At 42.6% G+C, this 17,066-nt stretch overlaps 1 protein-coding gene across 1 annotated transcript in view; it reads left to right on the top strand.

The window, feature by feature from the left end:
* The window catches only part of ctnnbl1 (catenin beta like 1), a 52,678-nt gene extending 39,904 nt beyond the window's left edge, over positions 1–12,774 (top strand). Inside the window, exons 14-16 of the mRNA XM_022757501.1 lie at positions 3,521–3,658; positions 4,823–4,895; positions 12,073–12,774. Of these exons, the coding sequence (XP_022613222.1) occupies positions 3,521–3,658; positions 4,823–4,895; positions 12,073–12,161 (300 nt within the window). The 3' untranslated portion in view covers positions 12,162–12,774. The remainder of the gene's footprint in view (positions 1–3,520; positions 3,659–4,822; positions 4,896–12,072) is intronic.
* The last annotated feature ends 4,292 nt before the right edge of the window (positions 12,775–17,066 follow it).

The following is a 17,066-nucleotide window of genomic DNA, read 5'->3' on the forward strand; positions in this document are numbered from 1 at the left end:
CCATCACACAAACACTCTTGCACAATGCAGCTGAGTTACAGTAGAGGGACAGAGACTGAAAATCGCTGCTTATTACTTTGTCTGTACTGTAGCCAGGCTGCCAGGCTCCCTTGAGGTTGCAGTAATTGACTTGTCCAATCCCTCCTTTAAACACGTTATTCTTTCTCTGCTTCTTCTGCCCGGTGTTTGCCAGAGGGACCGAGCTGCCACACAAAAGATATTGGCCGCAGTGTCAAAACTCACAAATGGACAAAACTCCGCAGCTGTAATGAATACTGCCACACAGCCCACATCTGCTCGGGTTTTAATGTCCCAAATGTCCATTTCCGCTCCTCACAATAATGAATATTTAATGCACTTATCATTGTTCAAAACCCTCCACTCCCTGTGCAGATTCAAAGATCTGGCTTGATTCATCATGTGTGTTGAACATCTTTTCTCTATTCCATTACAGGGAGGCTCCCCGGAGGGTGCAGCAATTGACTCGTCTAAGACCTTTATTTGAAAATCTTTCTCTTTCTTTTTTCCCCTTGACGAGTGGCCTAATAGGAGGAGGAGTTACTGCAGGTGTCAAGGGTTACAGAAGTAAATGTCTGGCATCAACTAAGACTTACAATTCTGGATTTGTTACGGCTCGGATAGGTCATCTTAATCCTCTCTGTGAGCTTACCTATGGTTACCCATAACACCCTTATCTACGCAGGGTTGTGGATGCGTTTACGTGTATTGTTGCAGGAGCATAAGTCCAGCTTCAGGCTCACAGGTTATCATGGCACCTAGAGACATCTGACAGACCAAACAGACGGAAGACACATGACATTTCTCAGAAACTAAGAGATGATTCATGATGTTCATAACATAAACCTGTAGTATTCTTAAATTATCTGGGAGACACCGGCTGGGAGGAGGTCATAGTTGTTGACCATTGAATCAGTGGGGAGCTGAAAAAGATCAAAAAGGCCAGAGACCATCCTCGACAATTGGCAATTGAGAACCAGTTCCAGTAGAAAACCGGTTCCAAATTGTCCCAACCATCAGAATCGTATGACTCAGAGATGATCAGTTCCTTTTATCCATCCTGGTGTTATTCTGACATTTTAGACGCCTGGTTAGCATCTTCCAATAGTCTGTACGCGAGGCGTTGAGGGAGCATCTGTAAACTATAGCGTTCATTTGAATGGGAAAGCGGTTTGGAATCCTCTTTGTATGATTGATGTTGACATTACCGTGTTGCCTCGATGTTTTACCTTGCTCTCAGAATTAATTTGTGATTGCTGACACACCTTGCAGTCTATCCTACTGTATTTCCTCTAATCTCGCCAGTACACACATCACAGACCAAGCCGCAGTCACATTGTTTTATACGGTTGTGATAAAGTCCCATTCCCCTGCAGCTGATAGTCGGACTGCTGTAATGGAAACCTGTGGATATGCAGTAATTGAGTTGTCCGAGACCCTCTCAGAAAATGCCTCCAGCTCTCCTTTGCAGTGCTGGCCAACGAGCAGTAATGAGGATGACAGGAAATAGACTTCTGGTGTGAAACAATGAGAGAAAAAATGCAAACGCAGCAAGCACGGTGTGTGTTGCACATCTGTGTGTGTGTGTGTGTGTGTGTGTGTGTGTGCATGTGCGTGCTGTTTTCCACTCTCCCTCAGGGGTCACATGTATGTATTGTGTCCCATCACATCCTGTGTTTTGTATCTTTGCTGAAGTTGGATTGTGAGATTTGTGTAACTTTGCCTCAAGCTACTGTATTGGCTCTGAATAATGAGCTGAGTTGTCCTGGAAACTGAGATAATCTTTTCTCCTACAGGAAGTAGTGGAAACACAGTTTACATTCAAATAGCTTTGTTTCAAGTTTTTTTTTTTTTTTTTTTACATATTTAATGGCTGCTAGTTGACAACAAGGCCGAGCGCTGGGACTATTTTACAATGCGATAAGTCTCTGCTTTGTAATAAGACAGAATTCTGGGCCAGTGTTTTACCCAGAGGACACAGAAGAGACAAATGCCCTACATTCAGCTTCTATTAAAGGTTCTTGTTGTTAATTATCTGCATTGTTTTGCATCTTTTATAACCTACAGTTGACATTGTACAGTAGGCCTTTGTTCTAAAGTTGTATCTGCTTGTTTTCTCTTCTCTCAGGATGAAATCATTAAAGCAGGATGAAATCCTGCTGTCAGAACCCAATGTCACAAAAATGGATATGTTGTTTGTTTGGTTTTGTTTTTTGTCCCAGCTCTGCAACCTGCAGCTCAAATGGTTTTCCCAGAATAGTCTCGTACTGTAGTCCTCAAGAGCTGCCCTTTGATTGAGGCATGTTAATGAGCTGAACTTAACAGTTATAATTGGGTTTTACAGTGTAATTGATCTTTAAGGACAAGGCCTTTTGAAAGTTTTAATTTTCTCTGAGATTAAATCATTGGGATGTAAATGTCATGTGTAGTACCCTTTAGCTCGACGCTGAAAGCTATTTGTTTTCATTAGGAGCGGTTTGAAAAGTCGCCCCTTTTTTCTTGATTTACTGTCACATACTGGAGCACGTTTGCTTTTTCTCTCTAGTACTGGGCCGTCCTTTTGTAGACTGAAACAGATGCATGATTCACATATAGTTGATATAGAATTTCTTAGGTAGGTTTGCAGCATGTAGTCAAAACTGACCAGGAGAACTCTGTTGGGAAATGTTAATCCTTCGGTTAATGTATGTAATATTCTATAAAATCCATTAGATAATAGTAAGAAATGATTTTTAAGTTCAAAGTTTTGACCAAAAATCATTTATGATGGAACGTTAACAATCACAAATTTACTACTGTGTGGCAGAATGCTACAGAACTACTCCTCCTACATCTTTCAGCCTGTGTCTTTAAATTAGTAAATGATCTAAATTTAAAATGATCTAGATCTAAATTAAAAAGCTAAGATTTTAATGTAAAGCGGCATCATCAGCTTTACTTTCCTCACTGCAATAACTTGTGCATTGTTTACAGCCTTAACAGAATATATCTTCCTATTGTTCATGCACAGAAGTAAAACTGTGTGACAGCCAAACACTTAACACACTGTCTGTTTCTGTCCCACTCCAATGGCTCACACTCCAGACTCCCCTCTCCCACTCAGGTCTGCGTCTTAATCTCTAATGATGATTAATGTGGGCTGTGTGCATATTGGCAGCACTGTGTTATTGGCATACTGACAGGGTTGTTAAGATGGATAACTATGCAAGTGTGTGTGTGTTTGTGTGAGTGTGTACCCGCCTCCCTTCTTTTTTGCAGCTACGCTGTGAAATCAATTGATTTGTGTCTGGTCAATGTAGAAAATGGATTTGTGGAAAACGATGAAAAACAACACCTAAATTAAACTTACTCTCTGATTTTGTTTGTTGAATCTAAAGTGTGCAATGAACAAGAGGAACCCTCTTAAAAAAACAGTAAATTGGGATTTGTTCACTCGTCATGCATAAATGCATGTTCTCTTTTTATGAATGTGCTGTGCCTTTTTGTGTGTGTGTGTGATCAGGAGATGGTTCGTCGCGGGGAAATCCTGGACGACAGCATGGAGGACGAGTTCTACCTTCGCCGCCTGGATGCCGGACTGTTCGTCCTTCAGTTGATCTGCTACATTATGGTGGAGATCAGCAACTCTGGGATCTCACAGGTACACAAACACAATCACACACACACACACACACACACACACACACACACACACACTGACTGACTGACTGGTTTTCCAAATTATTTCCCTTTCAGATTAATTATTGTTCGCACATCTGATCAGACAGGCTATAAAAGCAGACAGGAGTCAGATGGTTTTTATGGGCACTGCAGCCAAGTGGCTCATTCACTTCACCTCTAATCTGGGTTTCACTGGACTCATGCGGTGACACTTTTGTGTGTGTTTAAGACTGGACCTGCAGTTTAAATAGCTGCAGTCCAGCCCTGCTCACCTCATGCTTTTTTAGCGAATAATAATAAATTAGTTCCCCTTTCAAATTCCAGTTCAGATATTTGTGTGATGCCTCCCATCTGATATTGATGCCAATCTGAGTTTTTGAATAGGGAAATATGAACTATAATGATACTCTGGGTATTGTGAATTTTTTTTTCATGTTTTCCAAAGAGGATAAAACACTTTTTGGACATGTTTGTGAAAACAGCCTCTGAGTGGGTGTTTGCCGTGGCAGCGGCTGACTGACACCTCACAGCTGTTGTTGCCTGGGGACATGCTGTCAGTTTCTGTGGCGCGCTGCTGTCGGGAACACATCATAACCTACAAACATCGAAACAAGACTTTTTTTTATTTTTTTTATTTTATTCTTAACGAGCTCTCACGGTGTTAGCCATCCACTGTTAGCGAGTTTAGACAGCTGTCAGGAGGACCTATTGTGCTGTGATTGTATTTCATTCTGGAAACAGAAACTAGCAAGATAAGCTAAGTTGCTTCCACTCAGAAAATGGAGGCTAGTTAGCTAAGCTTGCTAATGTTAGTACTGATTCCCACTTGCTGTTGCCTTTTGTTCATGTTATTTCAACACCTGCTGAGTCATGGTTGGCATCTTCCACACATGTAGCACTGCGTGTGTCCCACATTATAGAAAGTAGGAGGGCTAGCTAGCGTTAGCTGTCTGGGTCTTGTTGAAGGTGATGTCAAAAAACCAGACTGTCAAAACTTTGTCTTTGATAATTGAATAAGATCAAGTAAGGTCCAAACAACCACTGAGCATAAATACACTGATTTATTATCAAAAGTGAATTTAAATTTCAGTTTGACTTTAAATCTACGGTGTGTTTTAATGGTCCTCTTTTTCTCTGCGTTTAGCTGCAGCAGCGAGTTCATCAAATCCTCAACCTCAGAGGAGGCTCCGTCAAAGTAGTACGCCACATCATGAGAGGTGAGTCACTTTGTTTTCTTTAACACAGCAATTTCTCAAATAAAATACAGCTCGCAATTGACCAGTTTTAGTAACAAACAAACAAACAAAATGCAGTGTATTGTGGGGGAGTATTAGTTCAGTTTAACGTCATAGTTGTGCTGTGCTCTGTCCTCTGTTGCTCTGTGTTTTTCTTTCTAACAGAAACTCTCTCTCACTCACTGGTTAATGGATTCCAGTCAGTTTTACTTCACTGTGCTTTCTCGGCGGTAATCTGCTGTTACTGAAACTCGCTTCTCGCAGGTGTTTCACGACACTGCTGGGGCCTTTTAATGTGAAACATATGGAGGAATTGTGAGAAAATGAACCCGACTTCTCACTAAAATAAGATTAAATGTACTTACATAATGAGGCAGTTAAGAAATAAAGGCATTCTTAATAGTCTCAAATAAAGGCCTTTGTTCAGTGAAGGAATGTAATTTTATGGTTTAAGCAGAGACATCGCCTCATATCCAGTTACTGTTAAAACATGTTACCAAAACAGTTTTTTTTACGCCTGGCGTCCACACTGCTCCGGAGTTTTCGAGCCCCTAAAACTGAGACTTTTGGAAACGCTGCTGGTTCTGCTTTAGTTTACAAACTCCAGGGTTGCATTGAGGTCTGGACGAGCAAAAACGAAGATCATTGGAAACAATGACATGGTCGTCCACTGTCGCTCCCTGATTGGGTTTTATCAGCCTCGACTAACAGTGGTGAAAGCAACATGGATAACGAAATAGCGGCGTTGCTAACCTTGTTGTCTTTGCTAGCTGCTGTTGCGCAGTTAAATTCTCCATTTTAATGCTACAACTGCCTTCGCTCTTCCTTGCATTTTTATTATTTGTGATATGGAGCTAAAATGGTCGTCTGGATTGAGATGGTTTTTGTTTTAAAACACGATCTTTAAAATGAAAATATATTAGTGTGGATGTTGCCTAAGTAAGAGTTTAGTGTCTGATTCCAACTATGAACCCCTCTCACGTCTACAGGTCGGCCTGGCAGTGGCACCAGAAACATAAATCCTTCACTATGGAGTGAAATAGAGCAAATAAAATGTTTAAAGAGATGTATATTGTGGAAGGGACAGTAGCTGCCCCTACAGCTAAAACAGTTTGTCTTACTTTCGGAGAAGCACTTTATTGACACATTTTTTAAAATCCTGTTTCAGAGTGCTTGGCAAGGAAGCAACTTTTTAGGGAAATGTTGGTATAATCACTGCTCTTTAGCCGTGGTTGTCGTTTGATATTGAGCCCATGCTGTTCGCCTGCCAAAGTGGGTGTGCTGGATTATAATAAAATACTATGAATAATGTCATTCTTACTTATTCTGTGGGAACAAAGAAACAGACTTGGGTCAACTTTCAAACTGGGTTGTCAGAATGCATCTCTCTATTTTTTTAAAGATTGAGTTGAGTTCTTTATCTCAACCAGTGTTTTGTGCAGGCTTCTGTTGAATACATCCCTCCTTTGTACTGGTCACACTGTCCCCTGCTTATGGAGACCTACTGGAGCAGAGGAACAGAGGAGGATATAGGTGATAATGATGGTCCTGAAAATCGTTAAATACAAAATTCAGTTGGAGAACTAATTTAATTCTAAAGATATTGCAGCAATAAACAAACACAATAAAAATCCAGCATCTGATACATCCAAGTAGAAGTGTATAAACAGGTGTTTATGTGCTTCTTATTCACATTACCTGTGTACAATTGGTAAAACAATACACAGAAATACATCCTGGCGTGTGAATACACATTATAATTTGATCGTATTGTCAGTGTGAGAGGAGCAGAGTCTGTCATTCACCACTTCTTTTCCCCCCGTCCCAAAGATTTCCTGTCCTGCCGTACTTGTTTTCTGTTTGGTTTTCAAAGACCTAGCAGGTGTGTTATTTTCTTCCCGGTGTGACATCCATCCTTCCTGTATCATTGTCGGATAAAGCTCGAGGACGAGGCTCCATTCACACACCCCCCTGGCTCTCGGTGGCATGTAGCACTGAAGATAGAGCCATCCGTCACGCATGGCAGTGCCAGCAAGCATGGCAATTCTCCAGTCCTCAGTGTGTGTGTGTGTGTGTGTGTGTGTGTGGGAATGTGTTTTCAAATGTGTATTTGCTTTTTGTTTTCATCTGCATATTTGCATACACGTGTGCCTTACTTCTCTGTGTAGTTTCCATGATGTGTTTTTACCTACTAACAAGATTTGTTTTGTTGTGTGTGTAAATGTTTGCCTTTAGCATGTCTGCATATTTATGTGCACCTTGTTTGCTTCTATCTGCATATTTTTTTTTTCATATTAACATCCCTTTGAGAGAAATTGTATGCAGGTATGATCATGTTGAGTCTGTTTCCTTTGTGATACAGTTTGCAGACTGTATTCATGTTGGCCCTCGCATGTTTTCACATATTAATGTGCATGTCGCGTGAGCTTGTCCTTGCATGATCTTGACGTATAGGTATTTGTCATGCATTGCGATTGTGTTTATGTGTTGAAGACCGTGTGTATGCATCTGTAATGGTATGGTGCTGTTGCATGTGTACGTCCAATAGCATCTGTGTGTGTGTGTGTGTGTGTGTGTGTGTGTGTGTGTGTGTGTGTGTGTGTGTGTGTGTGTGTGTGTGTGTGTGTGTGTTTGGCTCGTGGCGCATGCCCTCACCCTTTTCATTAGGCCGCACTGTGAAGCCCTCTCTCATTTCAAGTGCCTCAACTGGTCAACGTGAAACTGCAGTAAAAGGTTAAGCACATGCAAAGTGTGTCGCCGGCTCTGAAGTCTTGACCTTAATGGCTTTAGTTCTCTGAATGAGAAGCAGCTCTGCAGGAAGGAAGGCTTTGCACAATGGAAGGAAGAACATTGATTTCACTAATGCTGTGAAAACCTGGGGCAAGGTTTTCCACTTAAGAAACTTTAGGTAGGTTATTTGACAGGTGGTTAGACTTGGTGTAATTATAAAGATTCATGTTAAACACTGTATGTTGCCTTCAAGGTAGTGCTAGTGGAGCTCTGAGAAACTGTATAAAGAATAGGAATAAAGGACATTCAGGTAATGTCAAATATACTTTCTGGTGGACTTGTTTTCTCCTTTGCCTCAGGGCTGGGTTAAGGTCTAACAGAATTAGTTGGTACAACATGTTGTCTGGCCTTGTCTGACGCCCAAAGTGTTTTTAGCAGTTCTGAACAGCCACACCGAGGCGGGGCGAAAAGCAGGCCGTCACAGAGAGAGGGAGAAGAAGAACAACAACAACAAGATTTTCAGACGGTCTCTCCTGGAAGGCGTAAGGAATGAAAAAAGAAATCCCCCGTTAAAATGCGTTGTTTTTAACCAGTCTGACAGATGAGAGAGAGGGAGGGAGAACGGGGAACGTAGAGATTGAGCGAAACCATGTGCTGCACACAGACGTAAAGTTTTAGTCATTTGAAATAGTAAAGTATTTGAGGTTCGTTTTGAAACTGTTGGGGGACTAATTAGACCGTGACAGAGGACGTCAGTGAAGTAGGCGGTTCTTCAACGTGGCCCAGACCACCTGAGTGATTGAATCTCAAATGCGTCTTGAGGCGTCTTGGGTGCGTTCACACCTGAACTTAAGAGTTGATGGATCACCTGAGACGGATGGTGATAGCAGGTTGACCCATCATGGTATGAAGTGGTTGTGGTTTTGGAAAGGTACAGAAACTGTAGGACACACGGCCCCCGATCGAACATCATGAGTGGTGTGGGGGGTTTCATTTTCAGAGTCACTGTATGAATTTTTCATTTATCCTTCCTTGACACTTGAGCCACTGTTGAAGTATGACTTCTGATTGATGATCTGAATCATTAAAGGATAACTCTGGTTATTATTATTCTTTTTTATTATCAACAAATCCCATGAAAAGAGAAAAACCAGCCTGTGTAGAAAATATAATCAACACACCACCTGATCCTTTTCTCCAAAGATCCAAAATGCAGTTATAGTAATGAAGCAGTGCGTTATAGTGCAGCTCTTTTCTTTACTGGCTACATAGGAAATACTTATTAATGCAGCCATTTCCTTTAAAAGCCTTGGAAACAGCTATTTAAAAAACAAAAAACAGCTCAGCAGATGGCTGACTAAATGTGGCCATACAAATTAGCTGGTGATTTTTCTCAAGGTGTCCTTTTTATGTTTTGATGGTGGTATTTTAGAGACATCTTTGCAGTAGACATTATTTCACACCGCGTTCCTCTGATCTAGATATAAAGACGCAGTTTATCTCGGCGTTGACGAGCATAATACGACTTAACAGAAACCTCAGAACGGCTTTGATTTCTTCTCCGCCGTTTGTGTCAGTGACACTCGATGCCACGACTTCTGCGGTCGGATGAACGCAGCACAGGATCACTTGTGCCAGCTGCCCTTTGTGCGGCTGGATCAGACCAGTTTCAGACTGGGTATATGGGTGTTTTAAATGAGCTGCTGTGTCCCAGCTGCAGCTGTAATCACACTCAAAGTCCTGGAGTGTGTCTCTACCCGGAGCTGCTGCTGCTGCTGCTGCTGCAGAGACTGCTCCTGGAAACGATTCTCCTTGTACTCATGGCAGATCAGTCCCAGTCACTGACCTGAGTAATGGCGATGCTCAGTACTGTATTGTCCTCTGCCGTGTTGCCGTGGTGACAGGAGGAGAGAGTACCAGCATGCCAAAGAAAAGGTTCTGCAGAGAGTTGAAGAGTCACCGAATCTCTGACCTTTCCGTCTGTGTGGCTGACTGCATCGCCATTTATAGACACGGAGACACACACACACACACACACAGGGACAATGACAGGCGAACAATGAAAAGAGTCTGTAGGTTTTCATGTTTTTGTTGAGTCACTCGCTCCGTTTCCCCTAACCTGCTTTTCTCAGTCAACCGTGAAATTCTGCCATTTTGTAGTTCACTAACATCCCACACCTCTGGGGATCCGTTCAGATCCCCCCAGAGCTGCTGCTGCGGAAGCTGCATATCTCTGTGCCATGGTCCAAACCTACACCCCCACCCCCCCACCCCCCCGAACTACTGCACTTACATTTTTATAACTTATAGCTCAACCCAGCTCTGTTCAGGTTATCCAGTGATGGAGTGACCTCTATTCTCCAGTCTGCAAACCTGTATCTCATGCATTATACTGTCTGCTGTCCATCCATCCATTACCCATACTGCTTATCCTTTTAGGCAAATTCCCAGCTGACGTTGGGCGAGGGCCAGGGTGACACACAGGCGACAAACAAGCATTCAAGCCTACAGGCGATCTTAGAGTCACCAGTTAACCTAAACCTGTGTGTCTTTGGACTGTGGGAGGAAGAGAAGAAGACACGAGGGGAACATGCAAACTCCACACAGAAACCTAGAACCGAACCTACAACCTTCTCATTGTGAGGCGACAGTGCTAACCACTGCACCACCCTGCCGTCATCTGTCTGCTTTCCTTACAGCTCAAATATGACTGATGTTGCTCCTGCCTTTAATACAAACCTGTCTGATTTATTCCTTTACTTCTGTCATGCAGTGATGGACGGTGGTGCAATTTTCAGACACCTTGTGTTTTTTTGTTTTTTTTACTTTTTTGTTTTTTTTATCTTCCGCCACTTTATATTTCTCCTCCATGACATTTCAGAGAGAAACGTCCTTTCTCTTCCTCCACATTTGGCGGCGAGAGCCAATCCCAGCTGATGTTGGGCGATGGCTGGACAGGTTGCCAGCAATTTTAGAGTGGCTAATTAACCTGAACCTACATGTCTTTGGACTGTGGGAGGAAGCCGAGGAGGAAATCCACGCAGGCACGAGGAGAACATGCAAACTGCAGGTTCGAACCCAGAACCTTTTTTTGCTGTGAGGCAACAGCGTAAACCACCTCCAGTGATTTTTGAGCTTGTTATCAGTTGAGTACTTTTAAATGATAATTCCATTTGATCAAAATAAAACTTTTTGTAGTTTTGGCATCATTTCTATCTGTATTCACCAAGATACAGAAACTGTTGAAATCTGGTGAAGAAACTGTGGCGATGCTGAGAGCAATGAGACAGTGAGAAAGGTTTGAAGCAAAGCCCCGGGTCAGTCGGGCTTATTTAGTGGAGAAAATGAAAGCAAACTGTAAAATTGTGAAACTGTAAAACAAAATCTCCTCTGTGTCTTTGACAGCCGTGTTTCATCCTAAACCCTGCGGGCTCTTGTCAGGAAAGCCTCCCCCACCTCTCCGTCATTCTCTCCTCTCTGCAGTGTCTCCCAGAGAAGAGAGTGGTCTTTTTCATCTCTCTGTCTCGACATCCCCGGGTTTAATGTGTGATCCCTGCCTCAGAGGCTGGCCGAGAGATGGAACAAATGCCCGCACTCCACCGGGTCTGCAGCAGCTGCAACTTTCTCTTTCTGTACATTAGACTCACAAATCGACTTTTGGTTGGTCTCGGAGGCCTTGTGTGGGAGGCGAGACGCACAAAATGAAGGAAGCGCTCAGGAGGACGCGATGAAGTGCCATCACTGCACAATACACCTGGACTGATTACTGTTCACAGCCGGAGGACACAGGCGCTGTCCAGGGACGGCTCATGATATGACAGCACTTTTTCAAAGGAAACATCTTGTAATAAGAGTTTTGTTACAAAGTGATGGGCAGACTGAACTAGTACAGTCTAGACTGTAGTGAAAAGCTATTCAATGATGGCAATTCTTCACTGTCTTCACTCGGCATTCTCCACTGTAGACAACCAGATATAAACACAATTTCAGAAGCGAGTGGGAGGAATGGGAGCTGCTGACGAGTTAACTCCTGTTAATGTTTGCTTATGTTTTTCTTTTACTTAGAAAAATCTATATTGTGTGTACATATACGTATGTGTCTTTACGTCCAGTTGCTGTTCAAATACTAACATCTGTTTCTTTCCTTGCTCTCAGGGCTGTGAGAACACAAGGACATTCACCTTTTACTCCTTATTTTTGGTGACAAAGTGACTAGAGCTCATTCTGCCGTCACTCTGAATAAGACTTTCAGGCAGATTCCTAAACCGTGTATTATTTTCCCGCTCACATTTATCTTCTGTTCAGCCGTGGGGAGACGGAGCTCGTGAATTCCTGGCTCCGAGGATGTTCTCTGTACCTTCAAAAGTCAAACAGCCACGCCTGCGCTGTCAAGTCAACTAATCCGCCGACTTCTCTCCGTCTTTTGCAGAGTACGCAGAGAGCATCGGCGATGGGAAGAGTGACGAGTACAAAGAAGCTGAGCGGAAGAGGATCATGGACCTCGCAGACAACTTCTAACCTCTCTCTCTCTCTCTCAAACACAAACAGTATGTTCTTCCATGTGAGAACACTGAAATCCCTCGGTTTTGATCTGGGACCGACTGTGACCGTGACCTTGAGCCAGTGGTCTGTTTTTCTGTAACTAAAGTCAGTGAGGACGTTTACATGCAGAGCTACAAAGCAAACCTTCATTTACTTATTTTCATTTTTTATCTTATAATCTTACCTGAATCTTTGACATGCAATGTTCAGGGAAAAAAAAAAAAAGAAAAACAAACTCAGAATTACCAGAAAAAATGTTAATTAATTAGATGTTTTAATTAATTAAATCTTATTTATCCACTAGACGCAATCTGTATACATCACAAGTAACTGGTTAAAATCCAGTGCAAGCTGTGCAAGCGAACGTGCTCACTGCAGAGCAGTTAAGTTTTGAGCAGAATATTGTAGATAAACTGACACAGTAAACAGGAGATGTGCTGTTTACTCTCTCTACTGTGTTGTTGAACTCTGCAGGATAAAAAAACCGGACAGACTTTGCTCTCATCACTTTACCTGGTTTGTTTGTTTAGGATTTTTTTTTTTGCGTGTAAAATATTTTCTAATAAAACATTTGGTAATAAAATCTTGATTGCGTGTTTGTTCTGTTTGATTAATGTCACGGTTTAGTGAGCGAGACTGGCAACAGCTTATTGATAACCGTCTGTGCACATGAATCTCATTATGCCTACACTTGGTTACCGTTGCACACAGGCACAGATGGAGACGACGAGCGCGCACATATCTGCAGCTTCCTGCACAGAGAGAGGATCCTCGCAGTGAGACAGACCTGTTTCTTATTTATTTGTCTGAACCCACCCACTGCTGGATCTCAGCAGCCTCCCGGAGCTCTCTTCTCATCAGTGTGGAGGTGTATTGTGGTAGAGCTGTACACACAAACAAACCCACTGTTTTATTCTGCCTGTGTTGTGCACAATACATCACTGTATCTTTGCTGTCTTTATCCTTAGGAGCAGGGGGGGAAAAAACTCCCAATTACTCGTGCATTTTAAGTGAGTGAGAGAGGAGACGGATCAGTGCAGAGGGGAAATGGAGGAGGATGTTTTGCAGAGACCTGTAGTAAAGAGCTGACCCACTTATACTCAATTTATCCTCTATTTTTAGTCTGATCTGAATCTTTATGTCCTCTTCAGAGCACACGGTAGCTGTCAGACAAATTGTGCATTGGGAAAATGCCTAGTTTTCTAAATAATACATTATCCGATTAGAGCCGGCTTCAACATAAAGATAGAAATGATCCCCTGCTGTCACTGATGAACTACCACTGGTGCAGCATCTTGAGCCTGATCTACCATTATATCACAGTAAACTAACATTTGTCTCAATAACAATAAAGTAAAAGTAACAAAACATGTAAGTACATGTCATTTCCTTTCTCACGCTGACTCACTTTTTATGTTTATCTGAGCACAGTGTGACCAGTTAAAGATTTCAGGCTGATTGGTTGGTTGAACATTAGGTTAGATTTCACTGGTTAACAGCTGGAATTCAGACTTTTATTTCCACTCGTTCATTGATCATGAACTGTCGAGCTCAACGTCTAGGCCGACATGGCTGAGACGAATAAAGGAAAGTTTGAACGTCTACATTTCCTTAAAACAATGACCAAAACTTCACCTGCTAATATCAGCAGTGTGATATGCTGAGTGCAAAGGTCAAGAGAGAACTGTCACTCTCAGTGGGCCTCATGCAAAAACATTTTCTTATCCAAGTTGAATGTTCCGAGTCGATTCACCCAAACTCTCTTACCTGCACAAATTTGGCTCAAACAAACTGGAAAATTGTTCATTTCAGCCTGACGAATGCCACCTGTTCGTGAGCAGGTGCTCGTTTGTGCAATTTGATCACCAGCATAATCAATATAAGGCTACCTACTCTGCTTCATTTGAGGGCATTCACAAAGCCAGAACAAGAATTTCACACCGCGGAGCTTCAGGTGCAGCTGTCTGAAACAAGCTCGGCACATGTCTCGTTCGTCGCTACCAACCATAAATCACTTGTACGTGCCACTTAAAAACAATCTTTCCATACATGTGGTTCTTGCGTGAGACCCAAAGATGGTAAATATAGATCAGTGAGAGATTCACAATCTTCGGTTTTACCATCTAGTTTGACAGAGGCAACCTGAAGATTTTGTAGCTATGAAACTTAAGTGATGATAGATGGAGCCACAGGTGATGAATTGTCCACAGCATTAACAGCTGTTTACTCACTAGAAGAAACGTCATAGAAGAAAGGTTGCAGGTTTGGCATCAAACTTCCTTCCTCTTATCACCAACTGCTGTCTCCAGTGGTAGAAAGCAATGCCAATGTTAACTCTAGTCTCTATCGCCCTCTAATCTGCCCTGAAGACGTAGCGCTGCTTGGAGAAGGTATTATGACCTTTTGTCTTGTAAACACGACAATGGCTGAGGCTCTTGTCAAGCAACAATCACCATCATACCGTCCCAGCAAGAAACCACTTTGGGCGGCAGAGAAACCTTACAAATGGCTCCTCTAAGCTCTATAACCGTGAAAATGACACGGCCACTACCAGGATCAGCTTGAAACCATGCATGTGTTTGATGCTACAATTGTGGTTTTCTGGTCCTGATCTGTTGTCTTGTCATACTTGCTGATATTGAATTGAAATTGTTTAGCAGGTACTAATTTGCTGCTAAGTTGAACTGTGTTTGTCTTTCCCATTTGAAACCCAGGCAGCATCTCTTCTTATCAGCATCCCGTCTACTGTACATTTCTGTGTTATTAATCACTCATTTTGTACCACACCTTCTCTGGATCCCTGACCATGATCCTGGCAGGAAGCAGCAGCGTTGGGAGGGAACGGGGGAGGGGGGGGCTGCTCACTGACACCCGTCACATCTGCTGCCTTTCCTAAGTGTCTTTAGAAACTCTAATATCGCTCAGTAACAAGATGGGTAGAACGGCAGGGCATCGTTTGCATATTGTATTGGCAGAGGAGGACCGGCCCCATGCATCTCTTATCAGTGATTATGACTGCGGCGTGTTTAACAGCGGTTGTACAGCAATTTCACAGCCGAGGGGAGGGAGAATAATTGTATTTTCCGAATGAATGAGTGCAAACACTGTGCACCGCTGTGCTTTTGGGCTTCTCCCCTTTAGTATGGTACTGAGAGGAGAAGGTATTCTGTAATTGAGTAAGCACACGGAATGACAAAGTGTGCAAAACAGGGGCACTGCAACTTAAGGCTGTGGTGTACAGTCCTCCAGGACCTCAACACCTTTATCTGAGTGTCAGTACCTGTGGGGCGAAAAGACGTACTCCTTCTTTTTAACCATGTTAGCAGAGTCGCTTTATGAATGGTCAAACCGTCGGTCAGTTGGTCCACCACTCTGCGCCAGACTTGTATTTCAACAACTATTAGACTGACTGTCATGAAGTTTTGCTCTGACATTTATGGCCCCCAAGTTTGCTAGTGTTTTAGTGCTAATTAGCAAACGGTGAACATAGTTAACATTGATGCATCTGTGAAACGTCAACAAGTTAGCAATGAAACTGTGAGTATTGTTAGCATGCTGATGTTAACATTTAGCTACTGTGCCCTAGTACGGACTCATGGAGCTGCTAGCACTGCTCCTTCATCTCGTTGAAATGCATCCTCATCAGTAGTAACTTACATGTCAACATTTCAGAGAACAAACCTGCCTTTAACTGTCCGACAATCAATCACAAACAGCATCATGCAGTATAGACTACAGCAAAATAAAACACAAGAAACAAGATTTGAAACAACAGCACATTTGAGCGTCATATGAGGCCTATCAAGTCGATCTTAGTGGCCCACTTACTCCAGGTGATGGAACAACAAAATGTATTTGTGCATCCTCGCAAAGTAAAGTGACTGGGAAACTAGCTTATTTAACATTAGTTAGCTTGCTCACTCCCAAGTAGCAAGCTAGCAGTTAACCAGTGAGTAAGTTAACAGAGTCTATTCAAGAGAGGTATTTTTACCATTGGCAGCTGCCTCACTAACTGCAAACCCTGCTGCATCTTATTTTGTGGAGCACATAATAACCCCTGCAAGTACAGGTTTATCAGATGATATGGTGCAACAGGATAGCTTTCTCCATTTAACACTGGTCAGACCTCCATCTCCTAAAAGGTGCTGTTATGAAAGCTGTTCTGAGTAGGCCCTTAGACCCTCAGAATAACTGAGGAAACAAAAAAAAAAAACTCCTTGGGAATCTCAAGTCAGTAAAGCGTCCCCCATCAGGACAGGTAAAAGAAGCATGTTAAGGCGGAGAGATGGCACCCACCTGTGTCCACTGCCAGGTGAAATCACTGTATGTGACAGGTGTCTGAGCTAAAGTCGACAAGCTGACTTGGAGCAGACATATTCAGCCATGAACATGCTCATAGAGACAGCAGACACTCACTCAGTGAAATGATGCTGACAGGGAAAGAGGCAGCCCTGGACTGCTTTCTAACACCCTCTACATTCATTAATGTCTGTGTAAAGTTAAGGCAGTGGAGACGGTGGGTGAATGACAGAAGGAATTGATGGGATTTAAATTTGAATTTTAAGATTTCTTTAATTACAAGAGGATGGGAAATGGAAAGAAAAACACTTGTTTCTTAGGATAATAGGATCATCTAGTACAATGAAACTTAAATGTCTTGGTTGGTTGGTCAGTAGCTATGATGTGTGGTGACAGCAGTGTTTACAGCTTAAATTTATTAAAAAATGTCTTCAATTCCTTCAAAGTGATGAACCTCGCCTCACAGCCTTATAAAATAATGAGCCCACACACATATAACTGCCATCATTCAAATGGGCTCAAAACAAAACTGTTAATTGCTGCCATCGTCCAGCTGTCAGTCTAGAGCAGCAGTCAGCACAG

Source organism: Seriola dumerili, unplaced genomic scaffold (genome assembly GCF_002260705.1).
Source record: "Seriola dumerili isolate Sdu_G_001 unplaced genomic scaffold, Sdu_1.0 BDQW01000278.1, whole genome shotgun sequence".
Taxonomy (NCBI): Eukaryota; Metazoa; Chordata; class Actinopteri; order Carangiformes; family Carangidae; genus Seriola; species Seriola dumerili.